Source organism: Centrocercus urophasianus, unplaced genomic scaffold (assembly GCF_019232065.1).
Source record: "Centrocercus urophasianus isolate 14NV4802_14NV808 unplaced genomic scaffold, USGS_Curo_1.0 seq_19, whole genome shotgun sequence".
Classification (NCBI taxonomy): domain Eukaryota; kingdom Metazoa; phylum Chordata; class Aves; order Galliformes; family Phasianidae; genus Centrocercus; species Centrocercus urophasianus.
Window position 1 is genome coordinate 6,165,511 of NW_024884744.1, and position 23,441 is coordinate 6,188,951.

Sequence of the window (23,441 nt, forward strand, 5' to 3'; positions counted from 1 at the left end):
ATCTGAGGTCTACACATACAGCAAAGCATTGCCTGCAAGAAGGAAGAGAAGTTTGCAGCAAAATTGTTTTGTAACAGATGTATCAATGGAAAAAGTTAGTAACTGGGAGTGTTCTCTCTTTCCCTGTCTCTCAGTTGCTATTAGTGCCGGTCTTTAGGGTGTAGCTTTCCTCTTGGGCTTCTGTGTTTGTTTTACTTACTGCTTTCCTGTTCCTTTTGGTCAGGAGCCTTTTTACAATCAGGCAAGATAATACTGAGCGGCAGCACCGAATCTGCAGGACAAAATGAGTCTTTGCTTTAAATATCCGAGAGACAAATGGAGGTAAGTAGAAACAAATGGCTCGAGCTGTTTGGGATAGGGATGATAATATTGAGCTTTCAGCTCATTATTTGGAGGCTGATAACAACTAGTACATTGTATTTATTCGGGTTTGTTTTCTCCTGCAGTTTGACTGCAATTTTGATAAGGTAACTAAAGCCTGGCTTGGAAATATGGTGTAGAAATAATTGCATTCAGGCCTTTGTTAGAAATTATGGAGAGTTGGTTAGGATAGGAATCTTTTAAGTGGGTTTTGCTAGGCCTTCATGGCAGACCTTAAACGTATTTCCCCTTCATCTTGCAAAGTATCTCTGTATTCCCAATTCACTGTGCACACCATATAGCAAATCAGAGAGTTTGCCCTGCTATTATCTTCTTGTATTTCATATATATTACAGAGGTTGTATTTGCTCAGCTGTTCTGAATCCTGTTATAAAAGCAGGGTGCAGAGGACAGTTTCTGGTTGCACAATGAATCTCTGTAACTAATAAAATATAGCACTTGCTCTGCTGGAAGTATCAATGTGAAGCCACAATGCTAGCATAGAGCTGACAGGGTAAGTGATCCCACTTCATAATCCTGTAATGTTGATACAGTTCGGTGGTACCAGCATAAAAGAGATACTCTGAGCTAAGCTGGACTTTGAGATAAATTGAAAATGGTGTCTCTAAAGGAAAAGCATTCAGTACAGGATTTGATGACATGCAGATCTCCTACCCACAGGGTGTCATACTGGCACTCGGGTAGATGAAAATAGTCTGGTATATTGTGCTGTAGAAACATGGACAAGGTTTGTGAGGAGGAAGGGCTACCTATCCAAACAACACTGCTCATGTGTGTCAAGAGCAGCCAATAACAATGTAAAACTTCTAGACAGCTCTTCTTTCCATCTTCTAAATGATCTTGAAACTTACTGAGATGCAGTTTTTTTTCCCTGCTTCTCTTCAAATAATTCTGAAAAAAAAAAAATCATTTCTTCTTTCTGCAGGCTGTTTCTAGTATCAAACCTCAAGTCACATTAAGTTTTACATGCACACCTATGGTATGTTTTTGTTTGTTTCCAATTGCATTCTCATGACTTTTTAGTTCCCAGGAAAAAAAAAAAAAAAAAAAAAGAAGAAGAAAAAAGAATCCAATAATTCACTGTTATTTTCTGCTTTCTGTTCATTCAGTCTTTTGTCTGCTTAGGACTTTTGACAGAAAAAAGTGCAGGTCAGACAGCACAAAGTTGGCTCATATATGAAAAAGAATGAACGCTTCCCCGAAATATTTTGCAGCATCTGAATCATCTTTCTGTCAGCCACATCACCTCTGGCCGCTCCTGTTCACTTCCTGCCCAATCTCTCTCCCAGGCAGACACAAATTCCTTGGGGGAGGGACTTTCATTTATTGGGTGTTCATGCGCTGCTTCTGAGTGTCTGCCTCGTGGTTGTATAGCACAGGTAATAACTAGAACGTGCTGACGTAATTCATCCCTTCGCATAGCAAAAAGTTGATGGAAGTTTGACGTGGCAGAACCAGACCCCAAATTAAGTTTACTCATCAGTTTCAGGGAAACACTGAGTTAAACTGCATTTATGTTGGCAAAACCATGCCCAGAGAGCTGAGTCACACCGCCCAAAGCAGCAGCTATGGCTCATTGGAACATTTGCTTTTTCAGACTACATCCTCCTCCACTAAGACCTCCAATAGGCTTCCTGCTGCAGATGTTTGCTTTTCAGAAGTGGCACTGAGACAGAAACAGTGACAGCCACATTTCCAAACTATCAGAATGGTGTCCTGAGAAGGCAGGGTGAGGTGTGACCAGCCACCCCTTCTCTCCTGAGCTCTAATCTGGAGCACAGAGCTTGGCTTTCTGCTGTGAGCAGTTCAGAGATAGAAGTTCTCTGTTCCTCACATTTTGCCCCAAAATGAGTTTCTAAACTAAAAAGATGCAATCTTGCCAACTGTTGAATATGGAGTCTGAGAAAAATAATGTGCAAAGTACACAGAACAATGTTCACCTGTTAAATAACATGCTGGGAGTCAGTAGGGACATAAGAGTGAAATGCACTGGAGTAGCCAACAAGAAGGAGGAAACAAAAGCAAAACCAAACAAGCTTACGGACAATACTTGATAGTCACGTGAAGATCAAAAAACCTCTCACATGGAATATACCATAGGAAAAGAACTGACTGATCCCAAAGGAAATTATCAGAATGGCATACTGAAGTCATCAGGCAAATTTGAATGCATCTTAAAAATGGAGGAAAGCATTCTATAAGTAACAACAGAAACATCAGAAAGTAAAATACTCTTAGAAACAAAGCACTGGGAACAGGCAATTACAGAAAATGAAAACCTTCCAGTCAGTTGACTTGGCTACTAATCGACGCCAGATGTTTGACAGCCATTTAAAATCATTTCACAAGATCATTAAAAAAAAAAAAACTTGCCTTCCCATCCCCTCAGCTAGAGAAAAAAACATCACACCTTTTTATGCAGAGAGTTAATTGATGTATGCCATGTCGTGTACCGTGCCTCTGCATCTGACAGAAATCAAAGCAGAGATTTTGAAAAGCAAGCGAGTTTGAACTGCAAATTAACAAAGACAGTGTTTCAGCTGTTGTTTCTTAATGAAATTCCTGCTTTTACATAAAATATTTTTCTGACACTGAATGTCCTGGGCAGTAAGAAGCTAGGTTGCAACCAACAGTTACCTGTTTACTCCTTATTGTGCCTCTGTGTTTAAGGAAATGGAAGGAATATCTAATTACACATCCAAAACTTCTAGTGAGTTAATGAGAACTATTTACAAAATTAACTCTCCAATATATATTTTATTCCCCTGGATACATCTGCAAACATTAAAAAGCATCTGAAAAATTGGGGCTTTACATCAACTTCTCTGCCCTAGAAAGTTCTGTTCTTGCTTTCTGCTTCCCTGCCTCTTCCTCTGGGGGCCTCATTCTAAAGACATATATTAAAAAAATGTAACAACAAAACAAGACAAAAGATGCACTCAACCAAATCCACTCAAACAATAACTATTACCAAACAGGAGAATGGTCACAGGAAGAAAAAATAGCCAGCTCTAGGCCAGCAATTCAGCATTGTCTTAAAAAAAAACAAAAATGCAGCTCATCCTTGGAATAAGTGCTGCCTGGCCTGCGTTGGTTGAAAGCAAACCCTCCCAACCCTGTCACAGTGCAGCCACTCTTGGAGAACTGTAGACTAATCACGTTTGTTACAATTATAGTCTAAAAGGCAATCACACATAAATACAATAGTCCTAAAATCCCATCTTGCCAAAAGGCATCCATGCAGATTACTGCTCACCATCTTACAGGCACAATCAGCACGCATTTCCCATTTTCCAGTGCTAAGGTCTGCACGTCTCCAAAGGATTAGCATGTTTCCTTGAAGCATTAGTAAAGCACACAGATATCTCAGCAGCGGATGTTTTCTTTGTAAGACCAACGGACAGAACCCAATCAGCTGTTCAGCTGTTAACATGGCTTTTACTTTTTGTTTGTTTGTGGGTAAATCTGGAATCTCCGTCACTGATGACTTCTGAAAACCAGTTCAACAGACCAGTTCATGGAGTAGTGGTGTAGGTAAATCTGAACACGCCCAAGGGAGCAGACAGACCAGATGTCCTTTAAGGGGCCTCTCACTCTCCATTTTCTATTATTTCTGTAATTTGATGCTTCTGTTTCACTGACTAAACAGCTGGCCTGCATTAGTAGACAAGTAACAGAAGCGATGCAGGATGGTTTAGATGAAGCCAGCTTGATGTATTTGCTTTTGCTTTAAGAGCACAGTCCTGCTCTGGAGGGGAGCTAACAGGTTATGCACACAGCTGGTCTTTGTGTTGTCAGACACCTGAAAAGCTAAATCCCTTCCCAGGAACAAAAAGGCTGTGCATGCAGACACTGCCCTTAGACAGCTATGTAGAACATACCTAGTTGCCTATATCAGCCTGCAATACCATCTGAGTGACATATTCCTCCACTGTACTGATACAGTTGTTCTGATTTTTAAGTGGGGAAATGCACCTCATCTGTGTGTTAGGAGGCCAAACAACTGGTGTTAGTTTCCCTGAATCCTGCATATTATACATGAATTTAATATTTTCAGGAATATTCAGGTAAGAGATTGAAAGATCTGAATTTAGTACTCCCTATATATCACAAACTGAATTATCTTGGAAACATCGTCATTTGAGCAAGAAGGGCCAGGTCCTCCTGTGGCAAGAGCACTTTTCATCTTACTGCAGTAGTCCTTCTCAAATTTACAATTGCAAATGCACACATGGGAAACTTAAGATTTATCTGAGTCAGAAAATGCCTGGATTTTAGTTCTTTCAGTGCCAAGAAGTATGTATAACCGCTCCCATTATTTCAGAGGTGAGGTTTAATGGTATTATTTTTAATCACCCTCTAAAATCTTTCTAAAACACATTATTTGAAAAGCTCCTATATTTGGACCTTAAGCCTCATAATAAATTTAAACCTGTGAATGCAGTTCAGTGCAGATTCACGTGTTGAGTCATGAATCCTTTTCCAGTACAGTGCAATAGTCTCATCGTGTCCATGTAAGGGGATTGGCAGCAGCTTTGGAAATATCTGTCCTCTTCCCCAGTTCACACTCCTGAGCCATACTTCCTGCTTTTTTTTTTTTTAATATAAGCAAATAAACATTTTGTCTCTAGGCATCAGATGTTGTCTCTGAAACAATCTCTGTATCAGTACATTGTTACATAGGATGTTAAGAGAAGCTCTGAAATTTGTTATAACCTTGGTGGTCTGAACCTTCCTTTGCTAAGATTCATGGCAGGCTGAGAAGATCTTTTTTTTCCTCTCTCATCTTTTTCTGTCAGCACCAACTGAGCTGAGCCAAACAAGTAGTTCATATAGTTGTCATCCATCACGTACCTACTCTTTTATCATACCCTTACAGCATGTTAAAAATCAATGCTAATATCTTGTCAGTTATTATTAAACTGGTTCTCAATGCTCTAAATCTCTAGAATGCCCAAGCTGATGAGGTGATCAGAACCAAATCACTTCACCACTGCTGGCTTAGCCAGGTGTGCAGAAGCACTGTGCCTTCCCAGGAGTCCTCGCTTGCTTGCCTTCTTCCCCAGCTGGTGCTCCTCCACCAAATGTGTCTGACTCACCCAGTGCCTCCTTTTGCCCAAATATATGCTGCCATGCAACTGCACGAGATGTACTGCCACAAGGAAGCACCTAGAGACTGCTTTTTGATATGTTGGATGTACATACGAGCTTTGCAGTCCTATCACCAAGTCAGGTAGACTTGCTTGGTTTCCTCCCCGCTGTATTAGCAAAGTGGCTCTTGCTAGGACACCCCAGGCACAGCCACCAGTCCAGCTCCTGAAGTAACAGTAAAGCAGTGCTCAAGGAAGACAGGTTTTCAGGTGTTGATTACAAGGATCTGGCAAGGAAAATGTGTTGAAAAACCATTTGAAACAATTTATAATCTAATTCTGTGGACTTAAATAGTTCAGATAAACATCCAAGCATGTTTGTTGAAGGAAACAAACTGTCATTCTGAACAGCTGGAGGTTTAACCATCCCCAGAGCAAAGTACATCAGACCTAGAGATGTGGCAAAGCACCAGACAGCTGCACGTGTGTCATTTTGATGGTCACACAGGAACACCCTCAGAGCAGGAGAGGATTAATGAAAACTCTGTGAAACCCCCAGTGCCTCATTTCTGAGCTACTGATGGCAGTATATTTCTTCTTCCATTTTCACTTTGTTCTTAAAGCTTCAGTCTTCATTTAAACCCTCTGAGGAAACCCCCTGCAAGATAGATGTACTCTCCTTTTCAGTAGAAACCTTTCAAAACAAGAAATACCAAAAAATAATTAATGATGCCCCTCATGTCTCTCTTTCTCTCTCATCTTCTCCAAATATTAGTCCAGAAAACAGCCTTCACTTGTAGCAATTTCAATGCCATAATCCAGATAGCGTGGATTATTTTTGCAGTGATACTATAATGCTAATGTGCAGGAATGGAATTTGCTATCCAAACAAATTACTTTTGTCCTTGGATGAAACAGATAGGAAAGGCAGCATCCCTGGTTAATTGGAAACACTAGATAGTACTCCTAATGTTCCATACATTAAGTCAAATGTTGGAGATGTTATTAACATTCAATTTAACTCCTACGAAATTAGAACTAAAGCATTATACTCATTTCTAAGGAGAAATCTCCTTCAAAATGGCTTGATGTACTGTTTGGAAAGACGTAAAAAAATCACCTTTTCACAATGACCAGCAAAATCTGGACCCGAACACCAATGTCTGGGTATTTATGCAGTAGGTTCTTCTCAGAGATGCTTATCAGGGTTTGTTATATATATTGCATGTCAAGCTTAAAAAAAATATCACAAAACAAATTTCATTATATCTGACCATGGGATACCATGGTCATGAAAATGAAAGGCAAGAGGCCTACTTTAAGTCCAGCAGTACAACATAAAAAGCCAGTGTGTGAAATATGAAATCTACTTCGTTCTAGGTCATGAAGCTAGGGGTGCTTAAATAGAGATGTATAGAGAATCTCTGCCTGCCAGAAGGAAGTTTGAATTTGGAAAAATATTTCTGTAAGGTTTGAGAAGTGAACTCACCTTCATACTGTGGTGTGATTGCCTGTTCAGAGAGCACACACAGTCGCTGATCAGCAGGGACACAGGGAGCAGGGCCAGAGGAATGGAGACAGAAATGCTGCACCACCCCTCACAGCTCTGCTCAGGACCAAACAAGCTCATTTCTGCTTGTGAACCCTAGGGCCAGACCAGCTGCAAGCAGCATGGTGTGCAGACCTAGACCAACATGTGAAAGCAGCCCTTGCCAACATATTTGCATGAATTGTTGAACCTACTGCTGAGTTCAGTACAAATAATATTTGTGTGGGACAAAACTGAGTAGTGTCTAGTACCAGCTCTTGGTGAAGTCACCTTCAGACTAGTCAGGTGCAGTCCTTAGACTGCCTGTTTCAAGAGCTGATCACCGTGTATCTTTGCATCATGGCCATCCATCACACCACCAGTTTCTCATCTAAATACTGCCAACAGCACTGTGAGTAGTTCAGTGCTGACACTCCCTCCTTTTCTCTCTGCATCTTATTATTTAAGTTGCTGCTGGCAAAGAAAAGTGACTGTGTCCACAGTGACATTAGCAGAACTGGCAGCTTAATCAATGCTGATCCATCCCTCCTCACCTCTGCTGCTCCTTTTTGAGGCAAAAGAGCTCTGTAAATTCACCACTGGGCCCAGTCAGCCAGAAATACTGCTCATTTTCCAGAAAGCCTTGGGTACCCTGACTGCCTCCAATAGCACATGCTACATCCCCCTTGGCCATGCAAGGTCTCAAGCAGAACTATTGCCAGGAGCCCTAGAGCACATTTCTCCCTCAGTCAGCAGGAGCATCTCTGGCAGCCAGCAGGCAGATCAGGGAACTCTTCTGCAGCCCACGGATCCATCATCAAGAGGCAAATAAGTTTACAATAGCACTAAGGGCAGAGCAGTCCACCAAAAAGGCAGAGTGTTTTGAGAGAGACATTTCTGCAACCAAAAAAAACTCACTGAAAAGCTTTACAAAACCTTAGGTTGTAAATAGTCCCTAATCTCTCCCACTCCAATATCTGTCCTAGCTTCGTTCATCTATAAGGCCTGATAAGGCAGTGCAGGGCATTTGCTTCACCTACTGGTCTGTCCATCATCCAATACAACTGAACTGTTGCCAAGGCAAAACCTGTGCCAGGAACAGGGGCACTCATCCTGGAGCTCAGCATACTCAGACATCACTTTCCTGCTGTTCATCCCATCCCAGCATAGATGTGACCTCACTGACTAGATGTACTCATTGTACTGGTAATAGCACGATAGTTACCTACAGACTGTCACTCTTCCAGCAGATTGTTCTCTGACACTATCTTTGCAAAATAAACTCCAGAAGGATTTAGGTACCTTGCTGCCATATGCAGGTTTCTCTGAGAGAGTCAGAGAAAGGTTTTATTTCTCCCATTCCAAAATAGCTCTCCTTCCTCCCCCATAGAGCACTGAGAGGTTTCTGCATTTCAGGAGGAGCCTGAAATTTCCACCTGGTCAATATTCCCACTGATGTAAATGCAGGGAGCTGGTTGCTTAGTATCTCCAGACTGCACAGTGATATGAGCCTAATCAACTCTGTCTCAATTTTCAGGTGTCATTGAAAAGCATATCTCCCTTGTCAGTACTGCTTCATTTTCTCCTTCCACTAAGCAATTATTTAATTTACTGGCAGTCCCTAGCACTGACAGTCAACATAGTTCATAGGACTCACCCAGGGTCACAGTCTGGAGCTGGTGGACTCTGATTCCAACAGTCACACAAGCTTGAAGTGTTGTGGCCCAGTTTCCCTGTCTTTGACATTAAGAGCAATGCTTTTACTACTAGTTGCGGCTGGAATGATTACATCCTAAAAATATTCAATGTTAAGCACTTTTCTACCAGTCTAATTATCATGTTTATAGTCTGATGACTTGCACAAAAAAGGGACTGGAGAATAGCCCTAGTTACAGAGCAGCTGAAGTATGAGAGGTCCAACTTCATTTCCTGGCTCTTTTACAGGTAATGAGAGATCCTAGCCAACGTCTGGGCTTCAAATTTCCTTTTCTACTGTGGGAAACTCAACCTTTCCCTATCAGGAAGCTGGATAATTCTTGTTTTTGAGATTGAAAAGGAACTTATTTCTGTCTTTAAATACATTATTACATACACAGTTCTAGTACAGATTCAGTTTATTAATAAAGGACAGAAAGGAATAACTATGAAAAGCTTTGCAGTACTCAGTCAATGAGTGCTTTCTTGTTACCTGATGTAATCTTGTACACCAAAATTAATTCAACAAGAGAAATGGGCCTTATAGCCAATACTGACCTCACTGACTTCAGTTGTTCACAACATAGAGTAAGACAGCAATTACTTTTGCCCCTTTCACTCAAATAAACAGAACACCATCAGGCCTAATAACTACTATAAAATCAAGCAAGGTTACTTACAGTCTGGACAACAACCTCAGGTGCTTTGTAGATTTTACTGTTAGCATAGTTTCCAGACCAGCATCACTGCCACAGTTCAAAACATTTATAATGCTATGCCTGATTTAGCTGCACCTGAAACACAGGTTGTGAAGGAACACACGGAAGTCCAACAATTGTAATTAATGCCAAGAGATGCATGCAGGCAGCCTGTTCTGCTGCCTCACACTGCCCTGCCCTACAGCTGCCCTGGTGTGCCTGCAAAATCCTGCTCCAAATGCTGTTCTGCTGCTTTCCATGTTTTCTAAGGAAACGCTCCAGCAGCCTAGAGCTGGTGTCTGACCAACCAGCGTAAAGAAATCCTGCAGTTACACTGACATACACCAACCGGCTCTTGTGCCTTAGTGATTTTCACAGGTTTTGATCTTATGCACAGTATACTGACAGAAAGGCCAGCACAATGGGAAGGTGTTACAAAGTATAAAGGGCAAAAGGATCATAGCAATGAGAAGATGTTACAAAAGAAGGGAAAGGATCTCTCGCCCATCTCTGAGATTCCAGGCTTGCAGAGGAAGCTCTACAAAGGAAAGATCTCAAAAAACAAAACAAACAAACAAAAAAAAACCCAGTGGCAGTCAGCCCTTAAATGAGGTCTAAGGGAGGTGCAGCCAGCCTCCACCCCTTCTGGTCACACACATGAATTGCCTTCACCTGTGCTCCCAGGGCTGTGTCCTTTCCCCATGTGCTCAATCAGGCCATGTCTCAGCAATTCCAACACACACAGTGATACTGATTTATTACTAAATGTACAGTTACTCCCAGGTCTGGACTCTCTATAGACCATTACTACTTAGCTGGAAGTGGTGACCAGCATATTATAAACCCCACAAATGAAAATGCAGATACCATTGCAAGCACCAACATCCAAGGGCACTGCCTTCTAGCTTGCCAGGCACGGGGAGAGCAGTGATGAGTTATCTTGCTAGCTTGATGGTTAGCAGGGCATGGTGAAAGCACTAAGTTACCACAACACCTGTCTTGCATAAAAGCTTTTGAATAGAATATAACCACAGCTTGCATAAGTTGAAGGTTAATGAGAAATGAAGGGAAGCAAAACAAGATTAAATAAACTGTTTGGCTCTAAAGAGTGTATAAAGAGCAAAGTGTCTCTGGCAAAGGGACTTGCCTGTCTTGTGAAAGTAATTTCCCTTCTCCTTTTTCTCTGGTTATGTCTCTATCCACTGTTTGCCCATTTTTTTTTCCAGGACTGTCTTCTAATATATATTTATATGTTTGTCAAAGTTCTTGTGTAAAGGCTAATACAGATCATGTATTAAAAGGCTTTAATACAGAACTGAGGCCATGTCGTAAGGGATTTTTCTGTCCCTAGTGTTGTTCTGTCTATGCTAGGATTGGGCCTACCTTAAATTAAGATCAATGGGAAGGGCTGGAATAGCACATCTTCACACAGAATGCTCTTCTGCTCCAATTTGTATTGGTCTACATTTGTATTGCTCATCTGTCCTGTGTGCAGCCTTTCCATGAGCTCAGCTTTTGTCATAGCCATCATTGTCAGCAACTGCAGGGGCTGTACAGCTCAGGAATAGCTCAGCCCACAGGATTAGGATGAATCCACCACCGGCCCAAGCAGAGATAGGCAAAGGCAAGGTGAAGTCTCCATGTACTCATCAGCTCTCCCACTAAATGGACTGTTTCTTCCTTATACTCTTACCCTGGTCTGTTTAAAAAAGGACAATGTTGTTTTAGTATTCATTTTTGTCCTCCACTGCAGGGTTCCATCCTCAGCCCTCATTTAAAGATTTTACCTGGATTAACTTGAACCAAAAAAGATCTGCTGAAAGAAACCCACATTTCTCTGACTATAACATTTGAACATGACATTTCTTCAACCCAACAGTTGTGCTCTCAGTGCTGCAGAAGCCATGTTGAGTGAAGGAGGGGAACAGACTGCTATCCCACAACCTGGGTACCAGAAGGGCCCAGGAATCAGTGGACATTTACAGCTTGCCTTCTCACCTAAAGTTTAGGAGCTGAAATAAAGATTTAACTCAGCTGTGTGTAGGTGAGAATTAGAGCTTCAGGTTTCACCACCAAACTCCTGACAGTGCATTTAATGTGGCTAAACGCTGATAGCAAAGGATGCAGATCTTTGGATCATGTCAATTCAAAACAGACTCCAGCATGAAGGATGCAGTCATACCATCATTTCAAGCCTATAGGTATAAAAGATTTTAATTAGACAAAATGCATAGATGGACACAGCTCAAAAGCTGAGCACAAAATGAGGTCAGTGTGACTTCTGGGCTCCTCTATCCAAACACTGGGCAAAGTTCATCTTTATTAATTTTCAGGTTTCTAAAGTCAAGGGGGTGGTTTCAAAATTTGCCCTTTGGACTCTTTAATGAAGAGCAAATTACTGTTTATCCTACGCTCTTGCTGCTTGTGAAACACTTATTCAGAGATTTTAAACATAATCCTATTAACTTTGCATTGCTAAAAATGTATTCAACATCTGAAGTAATCTTAGTATACATTGAAGGCATAGATCTACATTTTTGGTGAAATCTCTCCCAAAAATTGGGCCCGGTGTTTATAGTCACCTGCAAGCAGAAATTAATCATTCCATCTGGGATGACAGAATTAGAATTAACATTGTATTTCTGAGATCCTTAAGCTAAACGCATGGGATAATTACTGCCCACGCGACCTTTTGAATTACAGTAATCCTACAGAAACCCATTACTGCAGTGACATTTCTAAAGCAGAAGCTGGGGATCAGAGGAGGGCCATATGAAAGCCATTATTTGGTCTGCAGCAGCTTCTCACAGAACACTGACCACGTGGGTCCGGTCCAACAGGCAGAGCACCACGAACGGCTCAGCACAGATAGGTGGCACACGGCCATCGCACCCCAACCTCCAACCTTTAATTGAAGCATTGGAGGACTCTTTCTCTCTGCCAGACCTCCACGCAGAGGCTGGCAGGGCTGAACGCTAAAGGAGCGGGTCTGGGATTCAGAGAGGTTGGGCTGGTTCTGGTTTCATCTCTAAATCTCCCAGCCGCCAGAAGTGCAAATTGCTCCCAAGTCCCGGAGCCCTGGGGACTCCTGTGCCTGCGGAGCCCGGGGTAGGGCCGCCCGGGGCCTCTAGGTGCTGCTCTTCCCCCAGCAATGGGCTGGGAGCGGCGGGGAGGCGCGGCGGGGGGATGCCGCAGAGCTCCGCACCCCCACTGAGTGCTTTTCGGAAGCATCTCGGTCGCCGTCGTGTGCACCAGCAGTGCAGCCGGCTGTGCTGCTTTCTGCGGGGACTGCAGAGGGAAGACCCGAGATCACGATCTCCAGCATGTTTTATCTGTAGCTATAGTTTAGTTTTTTGTGCTACTAAGGGAAAAAGAAGGAGTTAAACTGAGCTCCTGCTATCATTATGATAGGAGTTAACCCCATTAGGTCAAGAACGTGCACAGGTGGTTTAACTGTCCCTGGAGTTGTTCCAGGAATGTGTAGATGGGCACCAAGAGACGTGTTTTAGTAGGCATGGTGGGGATGGGTCAGTGTTTGGACTAGATGATCTTAGTGCTCTTTTCAAGCCTTCCTGACTCTGTGATTCTATGATTTGTCCCTGGGAAGGAGAGCAGAAACACACGAGGCTGTTGCTTGAAGGAAGTGGCCATAGAGACTGTGCATCCTTTGAAATGTTAATCCTCATTTAGCAAAGGAATGGTGCATGATCAGGCACATCTCAGAGAATGACTGTTTAATTGTGCCCATCTGGGAACCCTGCTCTCAACAAATGCATTTGAGGCCTATACGTGAGCTCTGGCAGCTGCTGCCTGGCATGCTGATGTGTTAGGATTACAGTGTGCTGCTCAGAACAAGGTCTCAGATATGTGGTGAGAATGAGAAGGATGGCAGAGAAGAGCAATGGTGGGGTGTAGCAATGAGAGCAGCTGGAAAATGCTGTTATCATGCTGTAAACCTGCCTTTTGCCAGCCACTTTCATTCCTCTGCTGCTTCGTAGAGCAAACTCTTCCTGTCTGTGTGGATACACAGCCTCTAGGCAAACGTGTCAGCAAAGTGCAGCTTCCCAAGTGCTAAGAACAGAAAGGCACCTAGGGAATCCATCCTGATGCTGGAGGCACTGGTGCCCACAGAGATGCAAGCCCCAGCATATCTTGGGGACTCACCCAGCTGCCACCATTGCCCAGACACAAGGCAGGTCCCAATGAATAGACAAGCTTTCATAAGATGTTTTTGTGTGGAATCAATTTTGACTTCTTACCTATTAGCCAAATCCTCACGTTTCTCTTCTGTGGACATGCACACGCCACAGCTTTCTTGCACTGGGAATTGGAGAGTTATTGCTCATCTCTATGGCATTTGTTGATATTGCTGCAGGCAGTTGGACTTTGAGCAAAGAGGAGGCAGTTTATGCTTTTTAGTACAGGCATATGCATGTGTCTGCGTGCATGTTCTGCATCTAATGTAGTGATACTGGTACTGGGTATTCTGCTGCTGGAAAAGAGCAAGCACCATGCATGTCTTCAGCACTACAAGAATGGCTTGGGTTGGAAGACACCTCAAGGATCACAAGGTTCCAATCCCCTGCCACCAACCTCTCTATTTAATACTGGACCAGGCTGCCCACGGCCCCATCCAGTCTGGCCTTGAGCAACTCCAGGAATGGGGCATCCACATCCTCTCTGGGCACCCTATTCCAGCACCTCATCACTCTCTCTGTGAAGAACTTCCCCCTGACATCCAAACTAAACCTTCCCTCCTTGAGCTTAAAACCATTCCCCCTCATCATCTCTTGCCCTTTTTTACTATACCTCCTGTAATTAGGTTTTATGTCAGAGCTCGGAGGCCCTTTTCTGTGTCAGACAATGCATCAGCAAATTTTGGCTAAAAACTGAGGATTAGTATCTGTGGGAAGTGGGCCAGAGTTTGTAGCAGAAACACACATTTCTTTTTTCACCAAATTGAATCTTAACAAATATCAGTGGGTGTAGTAATTGACTTGTTGGATGAAATGTGCCTTTTCTATCACATCATTTGTTCCAAAATACTTCCAATATTTTCTCTGTAGGTTGATTTATTAACACTACATTGCAAACTGAGAAACTGGAGCTTTTCCCTTCAGCCTTTAACATGGCTGATGCACTGTGTTTGGGACTACTAACAAAGACTTGTTGTAAGCTTCCCTAAAATACAGAGATAATTATCTGCTTTTATTGCAGCAGTTTGCAAGACTTCCTGTAACTCCATACTGCTTGTGGTCAAAGAGTGGCATGAGCTACATCATGCTGCCAGAGGACGAGGCTGTCCTCCTCCAAGTATCGGTGGCTGAGAACCAGCACTGCAGAGTCCAGCATAGCAAATCCTGATTATGAACTGTGAGTTTAGTGTAGCTGGAAAACACTTCCAGCTGGAAGAACAGTCACTGCTAAAAATGGATTCAGGTCAGCTTTTACAATGCTTTCTCTCAGGAGGGATATTCATTGAGCTGTCCTAGTCTCCAAGTGCACTTTCTCTTCCCGTTGTGGACAGGCTGTTTTCTTAATCAAGAGTCACCTCATGTCATGCACTTTGAAGCTGTCTTTCTGTCCTCTTTCCTCTGATCTTGGATTTACTTTCTATTTAGTTGATCCTTAAAAATCCCTCTCAACATAAGAATTGAACAACAGTTGCCACCATCAGAGGGTGATGTTAATGCCCATCTTCAAGACAGTTGCACCTTCCTTTCCCCTGTACCTTCTCCCTTCTTTCCACTCCTTGCAGCTGGCTCTGGAGCCTCACAAAGCATAATGTTCAGTTTAGAAGAACTAGGGAAAATGATCACATCAGACATTATTAGTAAGATGAATTCATCTTCTGAGGACAGATATTATACTTAGCACTGTGAGGAACCTTCACTGTGGATGTTGAGAAAGCAGAAGGCTCACTGTGGGTATTTCAGGCTTTTCAGAGGCTTTTTGGGATCCTGCATTGTCATTCTCTTGGGCCCAGTCTACCAGCATTGGCCTAAAATACACACTGTGTCACTCCTGAGTCACGGACGTATTCTGTCAATACCCAAGATTCAGATGTAAATAATATTGGGGCTGATTATGCTCAGGCATTTCTTCTTATAAATTTTTTAGTGCTTTTATTTCTAAGAAATGGGAAATATAATGAAATGAGACAGCAGTGATAATCCCATTGTATGTATTTGGTGCAATGATGAGGCTAGATCAGATAATGAAGGTGTAAAATGGATAAATGTAGGCATTTCTAAAACCTGTAATAAATTCTAAGGCACTGAAAAGACTTCGTGATACTAACAAAAAAGAATTCGTGACGCTAATGACAGCAAACTCATTCAAAAATCATCTATTCAGAGTGCTAGTCAATGAAGGGAAGTGTTCCAAAATACAGAAATCATAAAGACTGCATAAAGTGATCCATGCAATACACAAAATAATCAGTACAATTCTCCTACATGTCCTCAGCTTCTTGGCTCTGTACTCCACAGAGCACCTTTTGCTTTTTCACTTTCATTTGTGCAATGGGGGATGACCATGCTAATGGCAGCAGTGATTTTAATGCCTATGGCTTTAGCATTAGCAAGTACTATGTATGTTCATCTACCTGACAGGAAGGAAAGATTGTTACAGCAAAACAACTTATGCTGCCTATACGTCACTGTGTTTATAACCAGGGGAAAGAAAAGGAAAAGCCTACTCTGTACAGACTCCAGAAGGCAGAGCTGCGACTTCTCCTTCAGAATTTCCTCATCAGCTGGCAGCAAGGGAGCTGAGGTACAAACCCTGCTATTACACAAGGGATTCCTTCAGCCATAAGATCTCCTTCCAGTGACAGCTGCCCCTGTGAGAGGCGCTCACCTGGCAGCCCAGCTTAGTGCCATGAAACCAGACCCGGCCGCAGAGCTCCCCTCCTCCTCAAAGAGCAAGCAAGGCATATCCTGCTGTCACACTGAGCTTAGCTTTGCAGCAGATGTCATGTCTGCAAGTGATAGCCATTCCTGTCACTGGTTTTCATATGGAGAAATTGATTTCTCAGACAAAAATCTGCTTTATTGGGAATTAAAATGAATGGCTGCCACATCAACACAGCACAAGTGTATGGCCAGCAGGACAGCAGCTACGTTGGTGATAGAACAGCATTTCCCACTGGTCCTTCTTCTCCATACAATAACTTACTCATCATACTACCCTTCTACACCAACTAAATGCCTGTATTTTTTTCTTTGCAATTGGCTGCTGCCAAGGGGCTATGCTTGAGAAAATTAGTTTTTGTCACTTTAATCATCTAATCTTCATAAATCTTTTAATGCAAAAACAAAAACTACTTAATGCACAGCAAGATAATTAATATTGAAAATAGACTCGGCGGGGGAACTGTAGCACCTGCTGCCTTGCATTAGGTTCCCGGAATAATGACTTATCTAGGAGCTTTAAGTATGTTTATAAGAACAATATAACCCATAACGCCAACACTTCCATTTGCTTTTGATATATCCTATCAAATAACTACATAGCTCAGCACTAAGCATAACGTCACCAATGTCCATGCTGAAATCAAAAAACCCAACAATTTAGCTGGTCCAGAAGGAGAGGATTTACCTTTTTCCCCTCATCCCACCAGATCCCCATATGAGAAAGGGCTTGCAACTGGACTGTGTTGGGAGCAGCCTTGGGCAAGGTCAGGCTGTGTTTCCCACCCAGAAGAAACCCTTTGCAGCAGGATAAAGCTCTCAGCTGCCCTGGGGTCAGTGGAGCTAGGTATTCCTTCTCCTACAAAATAGCAGAGAGATAGCAACTCATCCTGCTAAACACATCTCCCCCTAAGCAATGTCATGTAACTCATTAATGCTGAGAACTAGGTGCTGCCAGTACAGTCTGAAAAGACTCTGAAATGCCAAAAATAATATGTGCACTTACTGAGCACTTAGCATCTTCAAAGCACTATACAAATATTAACTAATTATTGAAGGAACTCATTACTGAGGGAAAGATGTTTATTGCTCTTTCTGAGCAAGAAGGCACAAGGGAAGGCACTCAGCTTTAGAGGACCAATGGCAGTGGTCCCCATGCTGACCAGTCCCACACCCACTCTTCACAAAGGGCCATTTCCACATTTACCCCATCCAATTTCTATGGCAGCCGAATGTCCACAAATCTGCATGACTAATACTTGTGCATGAAAAAATTGCTATGTGCTGCAATTACAGAGACTGCATGAGGAACGCTCAGAGATGGGAGGTTAAAAAAACCTGTACTGAAAATAGGAAATGGTGAGGAAGAAATCAAACAAGAATACAGATTCATTTAATGCTCAGCAGGGGATGGATGAGGACAGCAAAAAAATTCAGAGTGAATTAATGCTGCCAAAGAATTTAAAGGGAATACAGAAGACACTTATTACATGAGTGTCAGGGGAATGAGAGAGAATGTCCATTAATTAGTAAATTAGGGTGGGTATGAAGCTAATGATTGCTAGAATCTATCTTTAATGAGACAGATGAAAGAAATGTGAACAATTTAGAAATGAGGAAAAGCCAATAAAATATCTCTTCCTAGTCAACATGTGAGAAAATACTTGAGGGAAAATAATTGTACATGCAAATCAGCTGATATAGATGAGCCCAGGATACGGGGAGAAGTGGCAAAAATATCATACTGCCTGTATCGTACTGTGCCCTCCTGAACTGTAAACAGGAGACTGAGAGGCGACTAAAGAAAAGCGCGTACAGACACTTAGAAGGAGAAATAAATGATCCCAAAACACGTCTTGCTGAAAACTCTACCTTTCTGAAATAAATCCGTATTGCTTTGGAATGCAGCCAGGTGAAACCTGGTCCATCCAGAGGTCCCACACTTATCCCCGGGTGGCTGCAGTCCCTCATGACAAAGGCCACCACTGCCTGGAGCTCACTGCTCCTCAATCTGACAAGAGACTGCAGGCAGGAGGTCCCCGTCCTGGCCAGGCACCATGCCACTGCTGAGAGCCCTGGCAGGGAAGCGGGTGCTTTGCAGATGGTGTTAAGTGAGGCGTGCTGCTGCAGGGCTTCCTGAGCTGTGTGGGGTGACCTTGCTGCAGGACAAGGGCTGTGCTCTTAGCAGGTGGAGGGACCACAACCCTGGGAGGCCCTACAGGGATGCTGCACCCCATCAAAGTCTTGGCAGTAATTACAATTAAGACAGAACTCTCAATTAGCAGAACTCCAGTGTAGGATGAACATAACGATGACCCCAACACTGATTTTTGGAGGTGCCTACACATCCAGCTGCCATGGAGGCAATTCTGGCCATGAGAGTTCAGCAGCTTCAGCAGCACAAAGCCCCAGACTGCATTGGTCTAGTGGAAATAAATCTCACCAGACAAACCTGATTGCTTTTTTGATAGGAACAGAAAATTAAGAGATGAAGGGAACGCTGGAGCTGTAATATATTTGCATCTGAGTAGAGTGTTTGATACTGTGCCTCATGAAATCTTTCTAGAAAAATTAATTTAAATCAGATTGGAGATGAACATTCCCTTCTTGATTGAAAACAGGCTAGAAAGCTATAAAAAGGGGTTAACAGAGCGCAACAAAGCAGAGAGTAGAAGATGAGGAATCCTTAGAAGAACCACAAAGTTTTAGAAGTTTTATTTAAGGTCTTGCCTGTTTATATAGAAATAGGGGAGAAAGTGACATGTTGATAAGATGAGATGACATTAGGAGGAACTAAAAACCTCCACAAAAGATCCATAGGCAGAAGCAGCTGGATAAGGGCATTTCAAAATGCATTCAGGGTTGGGTACAGCACAGGAGAATTTAACCAGATTTTCCTGCACTGGAAGAGAAGAAACCAATCAGTTTTCATTGTCAGGAGGAAAGGAGATTCAAAACCTGTGGGAATAAGTTGGGAATGAGACAGGGCATTGGGGAGGGCAGCGCATTTGGGGCAGCCCGGCTCCTGCCCACCTGGATGCTGCTCTGCTGCTTCTGCACCTGGAACACTGTGTTCAATTCTGGGGAACTTATTAGAAAGGAGATATTGAAAAATTGTACTGAGTTCAGAGAAGAGCAACAAAAATTATCAAGGGGATGGAGAGACTCATTTATAAGATTAAAGGAGCTAAATCAGTACTGGAAGAGCTGAATTTGTAATACACTGCCATTCAGAGAAATGGCTGTGGAGAGACATTATAGCCTAGTGCAGAAACACCAAACAGGGGAAAATTCAGCAGCATGGAAGGGTGTATAAAGAAGTATGGGGAGTCCAAAGTGAGAAAAAGGAAATACAGACTGACGAGCCATAAGCATTTCCTGACAAGGGAGGCCACATAGCCTCGTCTGTGTGAGGCTTCCGCTCACTGCGAGCTGTAGTGACAGCATCATTTCCTTCCCAGAATTTCAAATTTCCTCTTGTGAGCTTTTGCTCAGGATGAAGAGTTGGGATTCTGGTCCCTGGAATGTTTTTTTTCTTGATTGTCTGAGTGCATTTACGGTTCACAGTACACTGGGAGCAAGATGCATGCACATAGGTTTCCTCTGGTTTGCATCTGTATTTCCCATTTAATTTCCCACACTTGCAGTCACTTGTTGCTACTCCGCAGAAATTCCTCTCTATGTTCTTCAGTGAAGCTGCTTGAGCTGACAGCAACAAGTTCAGGGCAGATATCCTTAATGCCCTGCCTAGCTGATACCAGTAATTCCTCAGGATTTCAATTTCCTAAGAACTGTGTAACTAATGCAACACAGCACCTTGTTGTTCTCATCTATTTTAACTTCATATGCTGTACTGCTTTCACTTCTCAGATATTGATTAAGTCAATTCAACGCCTTGTTCTAATCAGAGCAGCACTGTTTGCATTGTTATACATGTGTACCCATTATAACTGGTTTTTATCAAGTAGTTGGTGAGCTGTCTGTTCCAGAATTAGACAAGGTCTGCATGTTTCAGCTGAGATCAGCTCTCCTGTGCTCAGTACCAGCTACGTGCTGCTTACCAGTGATTTTCTGTGCTTTTTTTGAGTAGTCTGGTCCTGCTCCCCTCCGTACGACAGTTAATTAAAGCAATTCATGTGGAGTAAATCAACTCCTGTGGGTGATAAAACAAAGGGAAAGGAAACGTATAACATCTACCTTGGACTTTAACCATGCGCTTATCTGAAGAAAACATGGAAAAAAATGAAGTTAAACATCTTTGGGAGTACTGTTTGCCCCCACCTGAAAAGCAGTTGACCAGAAAAAGGCAGCAGGAGGGAGCATGGACCCTGCTCCTGTGTAGTGCCTGCTTCTGCCCAGGTCCTGGCAGTGGCTAAGTGTACATTTGTGATGTTGGCACAGCACCAGCAATGTAGTCAGATGGCTCTGTGCAGTCATTTGCATTCTGCCTCCAGATGCTTTCATTTCTCTTGCTTTGAGTAATATTTTTTCAACCTTGTCTTCTCATTAAAATTTCTTCTTCATTATAGTACATTTCAATATAATTTCCTCCCAAACTGAGCTCAGACTACAGCCCGACTAATAAGAATTGCATGATCTGCATTATTATGCACACATAACCCATTATAATTGAATCTTATTCCACTTTAATTGCACGTGTTTACAAACACTGTACTCACTGCAACAGATTATGTGTTTTAGTTGATTGTGTCATTAATGATTGAAAAGCCAGTGGCATTTTGCATTAAGCCCACTTTTTGCTCGCATAACAAGCGACAAGATAAAACTCTTCTGAAGAGCCATGACAGAGGTTTCTGACATTCTCTTTTTCTTTTTAATTGTAACTGTTGGATAGAGCTCTGCCTTAAACTGGAACTCTTTGGAAACACAGTACTTTGTATCACTGAAACCATCTTCAGACATCCACAGTGTGACAGGATTTGGGTCGAATACTGATATTCGGATGAATTTCATAGAATCATAGAATCATTAAGGTTGGAAATGACCTCTAAGATCACCCAGTCCAACTGTAAATCCTCCCCCTTCCCCCTCCCCATGCCCACTGACCATGTCCCTCAGTGCCATATCTAACTTTTACTTGAAAACCTCCAGAGATGGTGACTCCATCACCTCCCTGGAAATTTGGAGGCCAGATTAATGACAGCAAGAGCCCTTGCTGCCCTCAGCCCTTTGTATCAGCCAGACTGGCCCGTGCTTTGGCACAACTAGAGGAAAGCTTTGCACCCAGACCTCCCTCTTTGCAGTGTGCTCGTATGCCCCCTGAATGCCCAGCAACTTTGTTTCTGGCCGATGTGATAAGGTCAGCAGATGCAAAATTGTTTAGGAAATGTTGCCCCTGAGACTTCAGATACTGAAGAGAATTGGGAAATTTGGCAGCACGCTGTGCTGCTTTGGTGCAAGGTCAGTTAGATAAGGTCAGTCAGGATGTTAAATCTAGCTGCTGCCTAGTTTGTCATCGGGTTTTGTAAAAGGAACAAGGGAGTCTGATAGACCAGAATCTCCAGAAGAAAGAAATAATTATTAAAACCAAGCCTGGTTTTAATAATTATTAAATATAAATAATTAATAAATGTAAATAATTAATTTAATATTTTCCACCAAGATTCATAGAAAATGTACTTTCGTATTTTCTACACATTTACCCTTTGTAGAATTAACTGAGAGATACATGCTTCTTTTGGGCTCTGCTCAGCTCCTTCCTCACATGTTTATCCTGCTGCTCTGTAAGCATCTATGCAGGACATACCCTAGAAGCTGTCCTTCAGACACAGGTACCACCTTGCTGGAGACACCCTGCAGGACACCCATTGCAAGCATTTTCCAAAGAGTCCTGCAAACTGGGAAAGCTTTTTGCCACTACTGCATCACAGATCCAAAGGCTTTCCCTGGAACTTCCCCTATTAGAGCAGGTCTTTAATTGGGAGCTGATTTTGCGGCTCCAAACATGCAGATTAGTTTATTAAATTTGATCATCATTTAATAAAATACTATTACAGTAGTGAAGGAGAAGAAAGGATTTGTCCTTAATGAGACAGGTTTTGGCAGAAATCAAAATGCAGCTGATGTGCTCAGCATCTTCAGGATGCAACTGTTTATGGCTTTGACAATAAATAATACATCACAGGCACTGACAAATGGAGCTTCACAAAAGCCCTGTGAAGTAAATCAGCAGTTGTTATCCAGGACAGAGAGGGAGATGGGGCATTAAAAGGTTAAGTATTTTGACCATGAGTGTATAGGATGCATGATGCCCAGGTCTGTGCTGGTAGCCACAAGCCCTTTCTTTCCTGATTTTCTTCTGACTGTCACCAGCTGCTGGGAAAAGCCACCAGTAATACATTAGGATACCAAGTTGTCAGGAGAATGTGAAGACAGGAGATAAATTAATGATTTATGTTCTGTTTATGGATTTACAGAGAAACTTGGGATTTAATTTGGACAGTCGGTTCTGCCATGCCTTTTCGGTTTCATCTATTGGATTTCTGATAACTGCAAAGCCCTCCGGTGGCAGAGGGGATTTGAATTGTTTTGGGGTGGAATTAAGCAGTATAGCACGACGCTGTGTTTATTACAGGAAGGCTTTTGTTTTGTGCTTATAGGGATTTGGGCAGTAACTGTGCTCCTGTTATTAATTGTTGTGCATTATGAGTCACGGTAAACTTACTGCATTGTTTAATCTATTTTCTAAACGTCATAAAATGTTTAGAGGTTTCATCTATCTTACGGCGTGAGATTTGGCCCATCTTTACACTGCTGTGTAAGTAGGGATGCTGTAAGAATATACATCAGCAGGTACACAGGTAGAGGGGAGGGGATTTGCTGGCTTTTGTTTACAGTGATTTACACAGCTTGCTGTGAGTTACAGATGCTTTCGGCTGAACCAGTTTGACTCACACAGTCAGAACGCAGTAAAAGCAGGATCTCATCACTGCAGCTGCCTTGCTCCTTCTTCCTTCCTTCTTTCCCTCCTTCCTTCCTTCTACGCTCTCATGCCTGCCTGCCTGCCATGTCCAGATCTCCCATCCTGCCTCTGGCCATGGCCACAGCATGCATTAGGGTGATGTTTGCAGTCAAGATATTTTCTTTTAGGCTTTAAGATACCAGCAAACCCTTC

The 23,441-nt window shown here is 42.6% G+C and overlaps 1 protein-coding gene across 3 annotated transcripts in view; it reads left to right on the forward strand.

The window, feature by feature from the left end:
* Positions 1–235: 235 nt before the first annotated feature.
* LOC122161396 (calcium-activated potassium channel subunit beta-2) overlaps positions 236–23,441 on the forward strand; it is a 114,600-nt gene continuing 91,394 nt past the window's right edge. For 2 of the 3 annotated variants that reach the window (XM_042820818.1, XM_042820819.1), the window contains exon 1: positions 236–321. In XM_042820818.1, coding sequence (XP_042676752.1) covers positions 284–321 — 38 coding nt within the window. In that variant the 5' untranslated portion in view covers positions 236–283. The remainder of the gene's footprint in view (positions 322–23,441) is intronic. The other variant, XM_042820821.1, reaches the window with a different exon arrangement.